Source organism: Salvia miltiorrhiza, chromosome 5 (assembly GCF_028751815.1).
Source record: "Salvia miltiorrhiza cultivar Shanhuang (shh) chromosome 5, IMPLAD_Smil_shh, whole genome shotgun sequence".
Taxonomy (NCBI): Eukaryota; Viridiplantae; Streptophyta; class Magnoliopsida; order Lamiales; family Lamiaceae; genus Salvia; species Salvia miltiorrhiza.
This window is the reverse complement of record NC_080391.1, coordinates 14787471-14807523: the sequence shown is the minus strand read 5'-3', so window position 1 is coordinate 14807523 and position 20053 is coordinate 14787471. Positions and strand designations below refer to the sequence as shown.

The 20053-nt window shown below is 38.3% G+C and overlaps 4 protein-coding genes across 5 annotated transcripts; 2 read left to right on the top strand and 2 right to left on the bottom strand.

Moving 5' to 3' along the window:
• Positions 1-719: 719 nt before the first annotated feature.
• LOC130986288 (ASC1-like protein) lies at positions 720-3890 on the bottom strand. 2 transcript variants are annotated; one of them, XM_057909653.1, is made up of 7 exons: positions 3411-3890; positions 2409-2638; positions 2088-2243; positions 1754-1939; positions 1289-1473; positions 1076-1148; positions 720-993 (listed from the first exon to the last, which is right to left on the bottom strand). In XM_057909653.1, the coding sequence occupies exons 1-6, from the start codon at positions 3546-3548 to the stop codon at positions 1117-1119; spliced, it is 927 nt and encodes a 308-aa protein (XP_057765636.1). In that variant the 5' UTR covers positions 3549-3890; the 3' UTR covers positions 720-993; positions 1076-1116. The 2 variants fall into 2 exon arrangements, with proteins under 2 accessions (XP_057765636.1, XP_057765637.1); XM_057909654.1 differs by having other exon boundaries at positions 720-1148; positions 3411-3837.
• A 7611-nt stretch (positions 3891-11501) lies between these two features.
• Positions 11502-12516, top strand: LOC130986287 (protein SOB FIVE-LIKE 1-like). The gene has a single exon (XM_057909652.1). The coding sequence runs from the start codon at positions 11896-11898 to the stop codon at positions 12277-12279; it is 384 nt and encodes a 127-aa protein (XP_057765635.1). The 5' UTR covers positions 11502-11895; the 3' UTR covers positions 12280-12516.
• Positions 12517-15639: 3123 nt separating this feature from the next.
• Positions 15640-16500, bottom strand: LOC131025557 (putative UPF0481 protein At3g02645). Its single transcript, XM_057955353.1, has one exon. It carries the CDS (start codon positions 16498-16500, stop codon positions 15640-15642), a length of 861 nt encoding a protein of 286 aa, XP_057811336.1.
• Positions 16501-18268: 1768 nt separating this feature from the next.
• On the top strand, positions 18269-19088 carry LOC130986285 (GCN5-related N-acetyltransferase 1, chloroplastic). Its single transcript, XM_057909651.1, has one exon. The coding sequence runs from the start codon at positions 18436-18438 to the stop codon at positions 18970-18972; it is 537 nt and encodes a 178-aa protein (XP_057765634.1). The 5' UTR covers positions 18269-18435; the 3' UTR covers positions 18973-19088.
• Positions 19089-20053: the final 965 nt, after the last annotated feature.

Genomic DNA, 20053 nt, shown 5'->3' with positions numbered 1-20053 from the left:
AAATGAAACTAGACGCTAGCTAGGGCAATTCTAAAATTCGGTGAAATTGTAAAATTAGGAAATTTAGGGGAAAATTGGGGATTGGGGAAATTAATGCCTTAATATTAAAATGTGCAAATTCGAATTTAATAGCAAAAAAAAAAATTAATTTCCTGCATGGCTGTTACATCAATTAATTTTTTTTTCCGACGTGTATATGTGGCATTTCTAGCGTCCACGTCATATTTTCGATTGGTCGTTGGCTGACCATGTGCAATTTCAAAAAAAAAGTAATGTATTAGGAGGCGGATTTTGAAATGTGATGTGCAATTATAGAAAATGGGGAAATGTAATGTATTTAGGGGCAATTACCCCTTATGAAAATGAGTTACCTTTAATAAGACGATCCAAATTGAAAAACAAGTCATCGTTAATGGGATGGAAAAAATATTAACCAATAAATAAAACGTGTTTCTTTATTCTTTAATCATAACAGAATAATGTGACGATTTTTTTGTTCTTCTTTTTTCTGGGGGTGGAGGGGATCATAATTACGTAACTGTAATATTCAAAAAAATTGGCTTAGTTCACCCTTTTGGGTTTTGATGAGCATTGGAAATTTAGAATAAATTGATCAAATTATTCGAAGCTCGATCCAATAAAAAAACTAAACTTGTTTATCAAAATTCATTAAGATGGATAAACGAAACTCATGATTGCAGTATTTCATATTTCATGTCTTTATACGTAAAACCATCCAATTATCATATAAACACTGAAATGATGGTGCATTACAAAGTGTGGAAGTATATGATGAACACTGTATATATAAAGAAAAACACAAATTCCAAATGCACAATAAAAAATTCTCATCTACTTCTCAATCAGCCTCCTCTTTCAACTAGAACTAGTCTTCATTTTATGCAGGCGGCTGCTGCTGCTGCCGCCGCCATTTGCACTCTTCAGCAGCTAAGTTGAAGCATCACCGGTGCATATCCCACCGGATTCTTGAATCTACAGACACGAACAACAATCCGTTTTTCAGCAGATCATGTCAGAGTTTAGCAGATGAGCTACAAGAAAGCAGACTGCCTACCTGCATAAGGATGAAGGATCAGAATCTCTGCTTTTGCAAGATCAGTCCTCGTGTGGCTCTTCATCCTCCGAATCTGCAGAATGAGACGAGAGCACGACTGTTATGGAAGGGCTAAAGATAGCAAAACCAGAAAACTGGCACTGTAGTAGCATGATTAGTAAGAAATGGACTGTGCGTGATCTGGATAAGTGGTTTTTGTCGAACTGAGTTTACCAGATCGAACATCATCACTGACTGCACCGCCTGCTTTGATTTGAGCGACGAGCATCCGGTACATCAGTACCCACCAGTAGACATGAAGAACAAGCAGGAAGAAAAGAAGAGTATTGAAGATGTAGTAATAGATTGGCCCCTCCACTTTGAAATTCTCCTTATTTAGGTACTCGATAAGTTCATAACTGCCGTAACATAATGAAAAACGACCTCAAAATGCAGAAATTATGGAGGGAACAAGAAAAGCAGAAGAGCATGAATTTCAACAAAAAAGGAAGCATGACTTTTTCATGTGTTAAGTGATCCGAGCACAGAGATAACGAGCCTTCAATCAGACCAAACCACATTCTGCAAACATCGAAACACACAAACCAAAACTACATAGCAGCATGGAACATACAAATTACTAGAGTCGACAAGGGTCTAATTCAGAAACACGAAAGAAGCAAGGGCAACACAACGGACCTTGTGCTCCACAGAATCCAGAACGGGAAGTAAATGAGACGAAGAATGATCCAAAAAAGGACAAACATAACAAACGAGCAGCTTGCCAGTGCTTCTGCACCACTGTATTTGGACATCTTCCCTATTTCCAAAAAAACATCAGTGGCATCATGAAGAGCTAAAACCATTGAACCAACTCGTGCAAACCTGCAGCAGTAACCAGAAAAGAGAATATCTAAAATTGTGCATATAATTAGTTAATTCGACTTAGAATGACAATATAATAAACTCTACTTGTTATTGTGAATCTACAATGACAATAACAGCTCATGCTCAAATCTGAATATAAGCACACCTCAATACATAGGATAATATGATGAGAGTGGATGATACGAAGTGGTGACCCATAGAAACCCAAAAATCAGAGCGCCGCATCTCCCAAAATATCAGAGCAAAAATCGAGTACACATAGAACCCTCCTGTATACATATATAGGCCTTTCAATTTCAACCTGTCAAGCAAAATACAAATCTTTTACCATCAATAATATATCATAATGTACTTTTAATCTAAACTACTGCAACTTTCATTTGGGGAACTGCGGCTAGTCTGCTACCAAATAATATAGTAAGAAGGCCTTAACTGCGCCATCTGAAGAAAAGGAATGGAGCCTTACTTATATTTTTGGTCGGGCCAGGACTGATCTCCGGGCCCTTCCCAGAAGTATTTTGTCTTTGTGAACCAAGGCTCGTTGTAGGTCACAGAAAGTGCCAAGATCTCAGCTGAAAGAAAATATACACATTTCCATGCTGACTCCTTGAACTTCCGTATCTTCTTTTTTCGCTCCTCAGTTTCATTTTCTACCACTTCCATTCCCTTTCCAAATATCAATCGTCTCCCCACCCTCTGCAGCATATAAACCATCATAGTGTTGATTTAAGCTTAAACTTTAGTTAATGATTAAATGCTTAGAAAGATCATTCATATCTAAAAATGAAGACTTGATAGTTCACCGAAGTGAATCTAACAAGGCGCAATGAAGCCTAAACATACCCCGGTGAGATCAGGAACAAAATGAACCGTTAGTTTTCAGTACATAATATTTATCTTCGTAGAGGAGGGAATACTCAGATATATATGTTTCAATCACAAAAGTAGCAGCTTTCTTACAAAAACAGCATAACTCTAAAATCCACTGCATGAATGAAGGCAAAACCTAATCACTGCTACTTCTATTACATAATTTTTATTATAAGATTTATAACAAGAATCTAAATTCATATTTCATCAAATTCAAGCCACTAGCATGTCCACTCTAATACACCAAGTTTCCAACCTCAAATCCAAAAGTGAAAACTCCATAGCTCAGCATCAAGATATTGAGAAGCTTATCATATCCAAGCTTCATCTATTAAATTTTCTCATCACGATTCAATTCATGCTACCAAATAAACATTCCCAAGAAACAACAGCTCGATTAAATAATGCTTGGATGAAAATCTTGAAAAATATAATCTTGAAATAGCTACAGTAACATGAAACAATCCCATTAACTGAAAAGCACTAAATTCCAACAAGGGTCAACGGAAAAAACATAAGAAAGCATAGATACAACAAGAATTATCAACATCGATAACACATTTTAAACGTGCATGATCATCTGAAGAGAAAGAAATACCTCAAATACAAATCTGTCCAGCAAAAATCTCAAAATTGGGAAAAAAACAGCAAAAAAGGGAAGCGCGACGAAGTCTCCATATTGAGCGTAGGATTCGTGCTCCCAGTCCATCGGAGTCGCAATTTCAAGAAGACCCATCTTCAAGAATTTCAATTTATGTGATTAAGTTCCCAAAAAAGAACAAAAAAGAAGATCTTTAAGTTCTGGATAACTGGGTAATCATAATTCTTTAAAAAGAAGCAAGTTTTGGTGCTTCTTTTTTGGTGGATTATAAAAAGATTTGAGTTTTTTTGGGAGTTGGCAACAAAGTCATAATTGACTTCGGGTCTCCGTTGTCACGCGGCTCCTCCCAATCACGGACAGGTATTGTATTATTTTGGTTAATAATTAATGATTCCTCCTATTCGGAGAATCTTTAACAAATAATCTTACATGAGAAATTCAATTACCAAGATAGCATGTTTTATTTTATTTTAGTTTATTCTAATTCAGATGTCGGCTCAGAGGAATTTTGGGGAATAGAAGGAAAATTGAAGAGCTCGTGTTTGGTAGCAAAATTTTAGAAGGGTCGCAATTCATCAAAGAAATAAAGAAATAAATATGAATGGTTGCAAACTCACAATGTCCACTTCAAATGGAAGTATTTACCATTTCCAGAAAAGATTGTTGTTATCTGTTTGATACCTACTAATAGAAAGATGTGTAGTGTTATTTTGTTTTAAGTTATGTAATTGATGACAATAATTAACAAGTGACGTAAATATTACATATAGGGTAATTCGAAGAGGATGAGTCAACTAGAAGTTAACAAACGATAAGGGAAAACAACTAAATAGATCTCGTCTAAACAAATTTATAGTCTTCGGAACACTCACTGGAGATCCAATATCTCACTTTTCTTTTGATATTTGAAAAATACTCCCTCCCCCATAAAAAAAACTTCCTCAAAGGAAATGACATGGATTTTTTTAAAAAAGTTATTGAATATATTGAAAGTAGAGAAAAAATTATTTTGTGAAAGTGTACTAAAAGTGATGAAAAGTATTATAATTATAATTTAAAAATAGGTAGAAATTTTTTTGTGGACGTCCCAAAAAAAAATGAAGTTCTTTTATGAACGGAGATAGTAATATTTTTAGCATTAAACAATGGGAGAACGTGAAAATATTTCATGAACATATCACACTTTATCTAACAGTAACAGAATTTAATAACTCAAATATACTTTGGAAAATATAACCTGTGACGTCCGGGGATGAAATGAGAAGTGATCGCTAGTGCAAAAGAGGCACGAACAATGAGCGGCTCCGATTAAGATTTCCAAGCCGAGGGGCACAGGGATGAACCGAAACACACTAAAACGAGAGGTATTCTAAAATTTGAATGGGTCCAAGAAGCTCGAACGAGCTCTGCGCGAATGCGTCTAAGAAGCTCGAATAAGCTCCATCTATGCTCCAATAAGCTCGAATGAGCTCCATTTATGTCAAAACCCAAACAAGTCCAACAAGCTCGAATGAGCTCAAAGTATTCTAAAATCCGAATGGATTCAAGAAGCTCGAATGAGCTCTGCGTGAATGCGTCTAAGATGCTTGAATAAGCTCCAACTATGCTAAAACTCGAATGGGTCCAAAAAGCTCGAATAAGCCCTGCGCGAATGCGTCTAAGAAGCTCGAATGAGCTCCATGTATGCTAAAACCCGAATGGGTCCAAAAAGCTCGAATGAGCCCTACGAATGTGTTCAAGAAGCTCGAATGAGCTCCATGTATAGGGATGGTAATTTACCCGCGGGTAATGGATATCCGCGACTACCCGACCCTAATAGGTGCGGGTTTGAGAGACATTTGATATCCACAGATAGTTCCGTGGTTACAATTCACTATCTATTTAGTTCGCGGGTATGGTTACTTACTATCCATACCCGCAAAACTCATTTACCCGTAAAAAATACTCGTAAAATATCCACGAAATACCCTTAAAATATGGCCTTTGGATATACATATCAGATATGGGCCCAACATATCCTTTCTAAAAAGAGGCCCAAACAGTACCTAAACCCTAAGGCCCCTAATAATTCAGCTTCAACCAATTCCCTAGGACCCTAACAAATCAATTCTGTCGATTCCCTCACACTTACACACACTCAGCCATCGATTATGCTGCCTAGCCACTCGACATCCAGTTGCCCCACTATTCGGAGTTCGGACGGCGCGATTCTGTGTCCAGCCACTCGCCAGTCGCCACTCACCACCCACCTCCGCGAGCCACAACCCAAAGCTTTGCCGCTCACCTCCGCGTTTGCGAGCCGCCGCCCACCTCCACTTTGTTGGATTTTAAATTTTCGTTGATGTATTTGGATATTAACTTTGGATTTAAACTTTGTCATTTGTGAATTTGAACATCGATGCAAGATGTGGATTTGAACTATGTGATTTGTGATGAATTTCTTTTTTTTTTTGTTAAATTTGTTATTAATTTATATTTAAATTATGTTTCGCGAGTATCTGGCGGATAGCAGGTGGCGGGTATCCAACGGGTAACGGGTGGCTGGTATCCGACGGGTAGCGAGTTGGTGGATACCCGACGGGTAGCGGGTATCCGCGGGTGGCGGGTTTGGATAGCATTTGATATTCACGGATAGTTTCGTGGTTAAAATCCACTATCCATTTAGTTCGTGGATATGAGCATGAATAGCCACTATCCGTGCATGTCGTACCCGATTTCCATCCCTAACTTTGTACAATGTAATATCTCCACGAAACATAGTGAAAATCCCAAGAAATCCTTTGCGAATGTAGCTCTTTACGACCGAACCACGTAAATTCCTGCGTTCTTATTGCTCTCCGTTATAGGTGATTTTTTTGGGCACAACAGATAATAATTATAAAGCTAATTTTTTATTTATTGGAATTGATTGAAACCTTGGAATATCTCAAGGCCCTTGATATATATTATTTAAGCTAAACTTGTTTGATTCATGTCTTATTGAAAGAGTGAGATTGAAGATATAATAATAATAATGATAAAAAGACTTAAGCATACATCATATCAATTAAATTTGGAAATATCATATTAATGAAAATTAAAATATTTAATCATACACTTTATCATTCAAGAAAAAACTAAACACACTTACATTGTCTATGTATAGGGGTGAGATCATGTAATATCCACTCACCTCATAGTATATAGGTTCAAATTTGGACCACAATGGGACGACGTGGCGCATTAAGAGCGCGCCACATGACAGTAGCCTCCCAAGACCTTCCAAAGCCTTCTAAGACAAAAACACGGAGCTCATTTTGAAAATTATAAAAAAAATAACCGAAAATCCATTATTTTTTCCCGCGGCCATCGTCAAAATTATTCATATGATTGTACATCGATATGCATAAACATAAATCCAAATATGCATGACGGTGGATAGAAATATATATGGGAATGTATCAGTATGCAAACCCTCTGGTGTCTCTCGCTGTCAAATAATACTATGCATATTTGTGTGTAACGTTATGCATATTTATGTTTTTCTTTATTCATATTCGTGTTGAACTATATGCATAGTATTATGCGACACCGCTAGGTAGCTCTCGCTGCTGGTCACTTGACGGCTCACATACTGATACTTTCTCATGCATATTTATATCCAGCGTCATGCATATTCGTGTTTATCTTTATGCATATTGGTGTTCAATTATATGCATAATTTTGACGATATCCTCGGGAAAAAGAATAGATTTTTGGTATATACTCCCTCCGTCCCACTGTAAGTGAGATATTTTTTTTGGGCACGAGAATTAAGAAATGTGTATTTTGTGTGTAGGTAAAAAAGTGAAAATGTGTTTAAAGGGAAAAACTCTTACCCAAAAAGGAAATAGTCTCACTTACAGTGGGACGCCCAAAATAGAAAGAGTCTCAGATACAGTGGGACGGAAAGAGTAAAAAAAAACTATAATTTTCGAAATAACCATTTTATCCCTTCATGTTTTTTATCTTGGGAGGCTGCTGCCATGTGGCGCGCTCCTAGTGCGCCACATAGTCCCATTGTGTGAAAGACCACTAGATACTATATACTAGTATAAGAGAATGAATCTACATGATCAGGGGCGGAGCCGGGGGGAGGGGGGCAGTGGGGTCACTGGACCCCCCTGGGATTTGTGATTTTCGTAGGGGTATTATAGAAATTTTGTCATATATATTAATAAAAATAGAAAAATGTAATTTGGGGATTAATTTTCAACGGGAATACCCTAGCCTTGGCAATTTCAAATTCTTATTTCTTCCCTCTCAATCACTATGCCCTGCTTCTTTTAACTGGCTTAGCCGCGCCGTTGATTGCCTTCGCTTTTCGCAGACAATTTGTCTCTCTATCGTAATTGACGCCGCCGCGCCGCTGACTGGCTTTCTACAAGGTAGCTTGCTCATACAATTGTTTGTCTTCTGTCTTCTCAATTGGTTGTAGCCTCATATAATCGTTTGTTTGTTTGTTTGTTGACAAAGAATCCATTAGTAGCTTTAATCATTGTGGATAATTAAAACATTGGTAGCTCTAATTTTTTATTTTTTTTAGGAAATTGGTAGCTCTAATTTGATATACAGGGCCTAAGCTTATATGAACGGTGTGACAAGAAGCATTCACACCAATCTCTCCCTTCCTCTCGGGGCCACCATCCCATAGTTTATTTTCAAGATTAACAGAAGCTATCATTTATGACAGACAATTACATTAAGAACTAAAAGTTAATCTTGTAAAAAAAATAAATCTTGTAAAAGTTATGCAAATTTATTTACAAGCAATTTTTGGTCCAACGATGTAATGTCTGGTTTGGTGCGGTGCCCACTTTCAAATACTTGCTACAAGCGTGGATGGTTCATCATCAACGAATATGATCCTATTTAATCCGAAGCATCATGTTTATTTTTTATTTTTTAACTTGTTATATAAATTAAATGATATTATAATTGTGTTAATGAAGTATTATTTATTATTTATTTTTAATTTTTTTATTATTTAATTATTAATTTTATTGAAGAAAAAAATTGGACCCCCCTAAGTCGAAAGTCTGGCTCCAGCCCTATACATGATCCACTCCCTTTATGTATATATCCTTTTTGCAGATATTGTAAATGTATTGACAAATGTGCGAGCACAAATTATTTTCGTACTTGCATCCATAATACAATTTGCTTATATATAAGGCTTCAATGGAGTCAAGTTAGTAAGAGTCATTTAACAAACAAAAGAAATAAGTACTCATACCTACAAAGTACAATGCAACGTCACCTGACTCGTATACGTGTGTTTTAATTTAATAATAGTGTAGTTAATACATAGTTTTAAGTTTTATTAAAAAAAAAAAATACCATCGATCTTTAAAATTATTTATTCTTTCATTAAAATAAAATAAAAATGATGGCCACCTTCACATGATCTTTAAAATATACGTGTGTGAGCTCACCTTCACACGAGCTTTAACATTATTTATTCTTTCATTAAAATAAAATAAAAATGATGGCCTGACTCGACCTGAAATCAATCGGGCCGGTCCTACTCGAGCTCATGAGACAAAATGAAATCGGGCCTACATATTCTTGACCTATTAAAACATGGGCCAGTCTAGCTAAATATTGGGCCGGTCTGGACACACTTGTCGGGCTGGACCATTTAGTAATATTTTATTTTAACACAAGTGCTATTACATACGCGAAACCAACAAACACATATACATTTTTTGGCAAATAGCGCCAAAATCTCTATAGTTTCCCCGAATTCCCATTTTTCCTTTGACCTTTAAATTTTTTGTTAAAATCCTTGAACTTAATTTCGATTCTCAATTTTTCCTTAATGACGTTTTCCGGCAACTAATTGCACTGACGTGTCACCTATGTGGAAAGCTTGTGCTGAGTCATTAAATTAGGATCAAAATGTCGTCGTTTTATACACGATTGAACAGTCCCTTCTTACTCATTCTCTGTCATCGCCGTCAGAATCGCAAGTAAAATTCTCGAAGAGTAAGCAACGGGGAAACCACCGCCCCATGATTCAATTTCACCACGAATTGCTCAAATCTCCGACGGAAGAAACCGAATAAAATCCAGCGCGATAGCTTCCAGTCAAGGTTCTTCATTGAAATCGGCGCACTCGGTGGTTAGTGTTGAAAGGGCAGGCGACGAAGGTAGCAGCGACGGTGGAGGTTTCTGCGTGGCTTGGTGTTGGGAGGGATCAGAGGGGCAGTGGCAGAGAGGTGGAGAAGAGATTTGAAGTCGGAGAGAGCAGTGGTAACAGATGGCGGTGGCGGAGGCGAAGTTCCGGCGGGATGAAGAAGACGAAGACATGGATTGGGTGTGTTTTTCTCAAGAACCCTAATTTGATTTTGCCCTCAATTTTTCGATGGGATTGCATTTAATTCCCTAAATAGGCATAAAACTACGTCGTTTAGAGTTTAGCTTAAACTATGTCGTTTGCTTCGCCAGAAACTTAATCCTACGTGGCTTTCCGACAGCCATGTCAACATTAGTTATATTGCCAATCAATTTTATGGGAAAAATGAGAAACGAAATTAAGTTCAAGAATTTTAACAAGAATTTTAAAAGTCACGGAAAAAATGCGAATTCAAAGAAACTATAGAGATTTTGACGTTATTTGCCCTACATTTTTTACGAGACTTTCTTTCAGTCTCACAAATTAAGAGAAGTAAAAACTAGTTTTTGTAACATTAGGGGATGAATAATATTTATTCATCTTTTTCCTTTAATTTCCTTTTCTTTGCAGCGGCACATTATATTCAATGGACTTTTGATTTTGTCTTCTTAGCTCGTTCAAGTTGTAAAACAAGATGTTTGAATTCTTAAAGGGTGTTTTTTTTTGTTGATAAATTTATCATGAAAAAATAAAAGATAATAAAATTTCTTACCTTAATTTTTATTCCCCCTTATTTTCTACAAAAGAGAATTTTATCATTTTGCATCCCTCATTTTCACTTCAGAAAGAGATAATATGATCACATGAAAAATGAAAGGATAATATATTATTCATCCTTACAATGAAAAGAAGAGATGAGAAATAATAGAATTTTATTCTATAGAATTTGAGGGAAAAGAAAAAAAAAATTAAAGGAATAAATTTTTGGTATCCATTCTTTTCTCATGATAAATTTATCAAGCAACAATAAAACAATCCTAAAAAAAAGATGAGAATGTAGTAGTCCTATGGTATTTAAAAATAAAATAGAGAATCTGGTGTGATTGGTTACACATGGTCACGGCTCGCACAGTTCCACGTGAAACCATTGATGAAACACATCCCAACACTGTCAACATCTCCTTCCAAATAATACCTAGCTGCCACAATTCCAATCAGTAAACAAAATATGGAAACCAACAAAATGTTTCATCCAAACCCCAGCTAAGCCTCTGTTTGTCCAACTGATTGAAAACCTCCAAGAAACTGTCTGAAAATGGAGCCCAACTCCAAAAGATGAAGTCAATTTTCGAATGAGGAAACAGATAGACAATTCATCAGGCTGAGACAATGCATGCAAGTCCAAACACAGAATAGGCCAAGCCATTGACACTCTGGTAGGGAACCACGTCGAAATACGGATCGACATCCGTCCATTCTCCTCATCAACCATCAACACCCTTCTCCTGCAAATATGCTATACCATCCAACAAAAATGTGATCAATAAATACCCTTTCTTTTTTCTGTCAACAATGTAGAGCCCTTTTCTGAAAACATGCTATAACTTCCAAGAATGTGATGATAGCTAAGGTGAAAGCTACTAAAAATGATTCAACAATATTGTCCCAAAAATCATAGTAAAATCCTATGAACAACGTGTTAAAAAGAAAAAGAAAAAAGAAGAAGTAATAAACAGGAAGGATTTTATGAATGTGACTTCCTAATCCCATTTGAACCCTATACTAGAAGAATCCAAAAACACAGTTGGATTCACTGCATACTTCACATGAAAGTCTGCTCTCTTAGTTGATGACATGACAGAGATTTCAAAGCTTTTTCAGAGGTAAAAGAAACACATAAAATAGTACCTGAATATAAGGGTCCCTTGAATCCCTCTCTACCTCTTTGAATTCGATCATATCTTATACACACATCACCCGAGCCGAGCCCGAGCATATCCCTAAGGGTTCAAAACCACGATGCTCGTGGGCGGGTGGGGCTCGCCTTTTGTCATCATCCACAGACAGCTTTATACTTATGAATAGATAAAAAGAGTAGCAAGATTTCGAGGCCCGACATTGTCCTAAAAGAGGCCTAAAATCTGTGCTAATCAAGTCATAAAAACTTCACCTGCAAAAAGGTCCCCTCTTTATAAATAAAAGGCCACATATTGATGTAATTCAATCTGCACAGACAGCTAATCAGTACTTTCTTTTCATGCATGAAAGATTCAAAGTGTTCCAAACTCTAGTCAAATTCCTTGGATAAATAGGACAAGAAATTGTATTCCCTCACCTCCACCAACAATGGACTCCTTCAAATTCCCTCAAGGCAGCGACGAGTGCAGCAGCAACGAGTCGGGGTGGACCGCATACATAGGCTCACCACATCAAGAAGCTGATCACGATGACGATGATGATGATGATCGCGATCGTAGCAAAGATGGAAAAGAGCACAAGGAGAAAGATGCCGACAGTGATGATTCAATGGCTTCTGATGCATCCTCTGCTCCCAGTGGTCAGTATGGGCATTTCAACAAACACCTTGCCTACGGAAATGCAAAGACCGCCAATCAACGAAAACATGGCGCTAAGAAAGACCAAAAACAAGGCGACATGAAACGACATGCTGAGAAGATTAAGGCAGCAAAAGACAAGGCAGATTCCGCTACCAGATCCAGAAAGAAGTAAGAAATCATTTCATTCTTTTGTTTCTCAGAGGTGAAGCGGTATATAAGGAATGCACAAGTTAGTAAAAATACATTTTTGCAGTTTGTCCATTCAATTAAACACCTAGGATTCAAATCAGACACCAATATCAGTTGTGAAATAGCTGATACCATTAAAAATTTTGTCCTTTGTATGTTTATGTATGTATTATGCAGATCAGATGCATTCAAAATCAGTTGCAATGTTTTTTGCAAACTCGCATATTATGTTTCCTGGATTGTCAATTTGGCAATGAAATAAACTCAGACATGTGAAGTGGGGAAAACTCCCCAAAAAATTGCTAGTGTAAAAGTATAACGCTTTTTTCATCACCAAGATTATATAAATCGCGAATACAAATTATGAAATTATTATTAGAAGATCAATGTTCTTCTATAGCTGACAAAATCCACAGTAGAGAAACACAAACTATTAACATGGGCCAATAATCCAGAGATAGGCCCGTTCAAAACGCGCAATGGGCCAAGAGATTCCGTAGTGTTTCACAGACATTCACGATTTTTTGAAGCACTATAATAGTATCACCATTTTTCAATTGTTACATCATATGATGCACGGATTTTTCAAAAAATAGCACAATGTAGTATCGGATACGCGCAGGGTGTGGGTGCGGGTGCGATTCACGTGGGATTCGCACGAGATTAGCCAGGTGGCGAATCCTCCAAAAAAAAGGGGGGATTCGCGAATCGGGTGCGCGCACCCACGAATAGGGTGCGTTTTGGGCTCTTTTGCAAAATTTTCAATTATTTTTGGGCTCTTTTGTAATTTTTGAGTTATATTTGCATGCAATTTGAAACTTTTATATGCAATTTATTGGAATTTTTACTTCGACTTATATTTGCAATGCAATTTTTTTTTTTCATTATTTTTGGGCTCTTTTGCAATTTTTGAAGAACTTCATTATTGAAACTTTTAATTTGACTTATATTTGCAATGCAATATTTAATTTATAAATGTTTTTTTCTTTTTTCAATTTGATTGGTCACATATAATAAAAAATATATAAATATAACATGTGTATCCTTCACGAATCGCACCCTATGATTTTTGAAAATCCGTATCCCCGCACCCGAATTGTATCGCTCCCGCACCCGCCGCCTCGCACCTGTGCAACATAGGTTACAACTTACTCCCTCCTCCGTCCCACTAATCTTGAGTCACTTTCCTTTTTCGGTCGTCCCACGAATCTTGAGTCATTTTCTTATATAACAAAAAAAATTCCTTTATTCACCTTTTCACTTTTTCATCTACCACACTTAACACATTAAATATTATTTTCTTAATTCTCGTGTCGAAAAAAATTACCTCAAGATTCGCAGGACGGAGGGAGTACAAGATTTCCTAAATTTTTCTCATCACCAAAAACTAGGCATATACTCCCCCTACCCCACTTATAATAACACATTTTAATTTTTAATTTGTCTTATTATAAATAAGTAATACTATTTTTTAAAAATATTATTTAATCCTTATTCTTCCTACATACATTAAATAAGTGATCTTTATCTATTTACACTTTTAACATCTTATTTTTAAATTTCACATCCATTTCCATTGGAGGGAGTATAATATTAATCGAATCAAAAATACCAAAATTAAGCAGTTGTGCATCGACAATGCCAACTCAGTGAAACATGCCACGTCAATTCAATCGCTCAGCCTAGTCTCATGTAGGGTACAATGAGCCGAGTCGAGTCGAGTATTGACATACTCGAGCTCGAGCTCGGTCTATATGTATCAAGCTCGAGCTCGAGCTCGACTCGCTCGAGTTTGAGATTTTTGAGCTCGAGCTCGACTCGATTGCATATTCGATGAGCTCGAACTCGACTCGGTTCGACTCGATTATTGAATCTTAATCGAACTCGAGCTCGTTTAGGCTCGGTGAGCTCGAGCTTGTTTAAGCTCGTCTCATACATGCTTCAATAAATTGTATATATTATGAGCTATATTAGTAATTAAGCTATAATATAGGGATAAAATCGTATTTTGTTTGAAAGCTCGATTAGGCTCGCGAGCCTAACGAGTCGAGTATGGTAAAACTCGAACTCGGGCTCGATACCTAGTCGAGTAGCTCGAGCTCGAGCTCGACTCGACTTATACCGAGTCGATTTCGAGTAATTTTCGAGTCGATCCCGAGTAGCTCGCGAGCTAGCTCGACTCACTTACACCCCTAGTCTCATGACTGGGTTCATTTACATTGAACTCGTGCTTGATTGGGCTTTATTAGAGCTTGAAGAGGAATTTAATTAATTGAATCCATTACTTGTTATTTGGTTTGGATAATGAGTTAATCATTACCCTTAACATAATCATTCAATTTATTACTCCTCAAAATAGAGAAAAAATAAAAGAAAGAGAATGGGGTAATTACGCCAAATCCCATGAACTTTGGCCCGTTTTCAAATTTTTCCATAAACTTCAATTTTTACCTTCAATTCCTTGAATTTAAACGCTTGTTCAATTTTTCCACAATTTTGAGCTCCGGTGAGGACTGAGCTGATTTGGCGCTTACATGATAGTAACGAGCTGACATGGTGCCTACTTAGACTAAAAAATTGACACTTGGAAAATAAAACAAAAAAAACAAAAAATATTCCCCCTCCCACAAACTGCGCTGTTCTCTTTACCCCTTCCCCAAGTCTGGTGGAAGTCCACCAAAAGACCGCCGGCCTCCTCACCCACGCCGTCGCTGGCAGCTCGTCATCTTCTACACTTATTCGATGTAGCTCATCTCCACCCTCTCGTTCCCCTCCGCCCCCCTTCATCATCAACACTTAGTTTCAAACTCTAATTCATATCCCTGCAACTCGTCTAGGGTTTCTACTGGATCTAGACCCCGATTGAACTTGTGGTGCCTTGCCGCCATCTCCGGGCCCTCGTTGTCAGTGGGGGGGGGGGGGCTGAAGCCCCCTCCCAATTTTTGAGGTTTTTTTTTTGAATATAGATATATATTTTATTTTAGGGTAAAGGTGCAGATTAGTCCCTAAAGTAGACCCCCCTAGAGCGTTTAGCCCCCCACACTCGACTTTGGTGCAAATACCTCCCCTGTAGTACATGAAAAATATGCAAATAGCCCCGGCTACTAACAGACCTTTGATGCCGTTTACTTAATTTTTTTTTTGAAGTGGGTCTCTCTCTCTCTCACACACGTCAGTTCACACACACACGTCAGTTCACACCCTTCCCCCTGCCCTTGTTAATCTCCCCGCCGGCAGACCCTTCTCAATTGAAGGTCCATGCTGTCGTCTGCCATCACCACTACTTGATGAGGACGAAGTGGTCGTTGTTGCGGCGAATCTGGGTGGATCTGGGCGCCACGAACTACACCCCGGCCTCCGCCAGCTGCATCACCGAAGGGATCGCGATCTCCTCCAGCAGCGGAGGCTTCTCGTCGCTCTTCTTCGAACCCGATTCTTCGTCGCCTCCGTCATCCTTCTTCGCATTATGCAAGGTTTGGAGCACGTTCTCGATTGGCTCCTTGAGCATTTTCAGGATGGGGATCTTGCTCAAAATCGTCCATGGCAGTTTCACCAACACTTTCATGAGCTTGGAGAACATCACGTGCTTCGTCAATGCAATCGGTCCTCGAACTAACTTCGACACCATTGCCCACACTATGTCCACCAGCTTCCGCATGTGAGTCGGCTCTGCAAACGCCTCCGCCACCGTCATCACTTTCTTCTCCTCCTCGCCGCCAAATTCGCCGTCTTCGATTTTGTGCGGCGGAAACGATATATCAGTTTTAGGCACGATGAAGTGGTATAAAAAATCCAACAAGTGAGTGTGCTCCATGACGAGCGCCATGTCGACCGTGTCGGTGGGCTTGAACGGCGAGAGATCATTGCTGAGCCTTGTCGTCATGGAGTGGAGAGTTTTATCCGCCGTTTCCTTGGAGGAGAACTGCAGTTCAAGCATCATCCTCATGACAAACAAAGGGATTTGGTTCTTGAGCATGAAGAGATATCTGAGGATGGAGTTGTGCGCCGTCTTGTTCCCCGATGAGTCGATGATGTGGGAGAGGCCGGAGGGGATCTTGCCGATGATCTTTCCCTGCTTGATGGCGCAGATGCAGATGAACTCGAAGATGAAGCAGACGCCGACGGCCATCATCCAAGAGAGGGCATCGGGGCCGAAGTTGACGGGGCGGTGGTAGCAGGCGCAGATGCGGAGGTCGTGCTTCATGAGGTGGTCCGCCAGGGTTTGGAGCTTCACGTTCTGGAGCTCCCTCTGGGATCCGCTTTGCGGCAGCGACTTTGTACAGCTCCATGTCGTGATCTCCAGCCGGAGGTGGTGGTACAGCCCGATCGCCACCTACTGCGGCATGTACGAAGTCGGATCGCATATCATTAGGGCTTTTGGGCCCCATTTAATATTAAAAAAAATAAAAAAATGGAAGGAAACGGCGTGAGTAGGCCGTTTGTTATGTGGGGTTAGTTGAACCTTTGTTCTGGACTATGGGGGAGGTATTTGCACCAAGGTCGAGTATGGGGGGCTAAACGCTCTAGGGGGGTCTAGTTCAGGGACCAATCTGCACCTTTGCCCTTTATTTTATATAGCTATATATGTATATAAATAAGAAATAGAAGAAAAAAGTAATACATTATTTATAGTATATCCAACTATCCATATTAATTATTTCACATTGTACATTAATTTGTTATTTTTATCCTATTTTTTTTCTTATTTAATTTTTAATGTTGAATTTGAGTCCATTCTAAAGTTAAAAGTAAAATTACTAATTATTAACAATGAAAGTTAGTTTATTTGTTTAGAAAATGAAATATATTTTTTTTAAAGAATGCATAAAAATATGTTTTTGTATGCTTTCAATCTACTTGATGTTGAAATAATTGAATTGCAAACAATTATCTATTATATTAAATGATTGTTAAAAAAATGCATGAAAATGAAGTGTACGGAATGCTAAAAAAAATTTGCCCGTGTAAATATTTTCAGACGTCATAGATCACCAAATTCAACTCTCCCTAACCTCAAATCCAGAATCCGCCCCCCGCTCGTTGTTGTTTATTTACGCCACCATCGACTGGAATTGAGGGGAAAAGCTAGGGTGTCAGCCGGCAGCGACTAAAAATTGAGGGTCTCGAAGCGACCTTGAAGCCGCCGTTGCTATCCAGTCTGAGCGAGCAAGAGAGAGACGACGGTGGCCGAAAAGGCGGCGACCTTCGTCGGAAAAGAAGGGGCGAAGACCTTCACCAATTTGTGTTAGAGATAAGTGGCAACTCCTCTAGAATCGTTGACGGGAAGGTGATAATTTCTTGTATTCTTGGATTTTGTGTGATAATTTGTGCGATAATTTCTTGGCTCAGCTTCTTCATCCAAGGATTTTATGTGATAATTTCTTTGATTCGTGGAAATGTGCGTAGCAGCAGGGGAGACTGGAGATTGAATTTCTTGCACAGAGTTCTGGCTTCTTGGTTTGATGAGAGGTTAAGGGAAGTAAGCTTCAGCCGCCGGCCCCAGCTCCGGCGATCAATATCTGGGCTCAAACGACGTCATTTTATTCATTCGCGGGCAATTCCATGTCATATTTCCGGCAACTTAAAAGTGTCATGTTAACTTCTAATTTGGGGATTTAAGAAAACTGGAAAAATTGAACAAGTGTTTAAATTTAGGGAATTGAAGGTAAAAATTAAAGTTTATAAAAAAGGTTAAAAACGGGCCAAAGTTCATGAGTTTTGACGTAATTAACCCAAAGAGAGTCTCTTATTAATGCTTCATTTTCATTATTGAACCAAACACTCACTAAAAAAACATATATTATTAACATTCCTCCACTTTATTTGATTAAATTCTTCTAAGGTTATGTTGCTATTCTTTATTTAAATCATTGAATTATTTATTAGAATATATATTCGTAATCTTTCTCTTGTTATTTGTAAGAACCAATTCCTAAAATGCAGGGATTTGAAAGAAAAAAAAAACATGAAGCACAATGATTCACATTTCCATAAACTAGACTAAAATAAATGAAAAATTGAAATAGTTAGGGAGCTGCACAATAAAGACACGGCAACATGAAAACCACAAATTCGAAATCTCATTTTTCAACATTTATCTATCATCATATTCGTATACAATAAAATTAGTTTGCAAAAAATGCTGGTCCACAATCAATTCCCCATGACATTAGCAGTCCGGCAGGCGAAGAAGCAGCGGCGGGTGTCCGCGACGGGCGGGTTCTCAGTGTCGGATGAGTCCCTCTCCTCTCGCGGCTTCAGGTTCCACCGCAGCGCGGAGAAGCTGAACCTAGAGCACCTGAACTCGGTGTTCGCGGCCGTGGGATTCCCGCGGCGCGACCCGGAGAAGATCCGGGTGGCGCTGGAGCACACCGACCAGCTGCTGTGGGTGGAATACGACAAAACTCAGCGGCCGGTGGCGTTCGCAAGAGCGACGGGCGACGGCGTCTTCAACGCGATAATATGGGACGTGGTGGTGGACCCCAGCTTCCAAGGCTTCGGCCTGGGGAAGGCTGTCATGGAGAGGATCGTCACCGCCCTGTTAGACAAGGGGATAACTAACATCGCCTTGTATTCGGAGCCCCGAGTTCTCGGCTTCTATCGCCCTTTGGGCTTTGTGGCCGACCCGGATGGCATCCGAGGAATGGTCTACTCTAGGAAACACAAAACTAAATAGTTCTTTTTTATTTTTTCACACCAAATAAATATGTTTCCACCATTTCACTTCTTTCCTTGTATACATTTATCCATTCTAATTTTTTTTATAACGACGTATATTTTTTTCATCATAAATTTATTCATAAAATAAATCTTCACTATCGTCTCCTCGTCTGTCCCCAATCCTGAAAATAAATCCTCTCGATTTAAATTTTAGACCACCTTCTTTGATCCTTTCTATCTTCAAGATTGCACCATTAAAGCCCTAATTTCATTTTAACTAACATGAATTCCAATGTAGACATCACCTAAAATTAAATAAATTAGCCTTCCATCTTCAGACTATTAGCATTCTCTCTGTAACAATGCAATAAAACTTTTGAGCTTTTCTAGATAATGCTCATAATTCTGGAGCAATCACATTCTAAAATGATTATTACCTATTCAAAGAGGATTAAACAAACACCTGATCGACAATTCAGACAGTCTTGCATATTTCCAAAATTAAATTAATAATTTCTGATCACAAAGCCCAGAAAATTTTGGGTTTCGGTTACTTACGATCACGATCACGATCTTAGAGAATTTTGCTCAAATATAATGTCATTCGCACAATTAATGATAGAATCATTCAGCAGCAGAAGAGTTAGTAGAGATCTAATCAAGAGCAGAAGGAGAGATTTTGTAGATACCAACAAAAGCTTTTCACACATTAAGTATGTGAAAACCCCCGTTTAGACCAACAATAGTTTGCTACTACGTGATATGGGATAAGACGTGATATCTATTAATTAATTTATTAAATATGGCCATTAATTTATAAAGGCTTTTGAGTTTTGAAGAAAACAATATATTAGGATATTATAGGTATCTATCTCACACATATCATGCATAGCAATCGAACTCTAATGCTACTGCAAAATGCAGTAAACAATTTGTTCCAATAGTACTCTAGATCGCATCACATTTTACATTTTTCGTCAGGTTTTGAATAATAGATACACATTTTTGCGTTTCTACTATTTCAAATGCAAACACCTTCTTCGATTTTTGAAATATTGCATTCAAGTCCAAAATCCGTGTATTTTAGAAAAATAGGG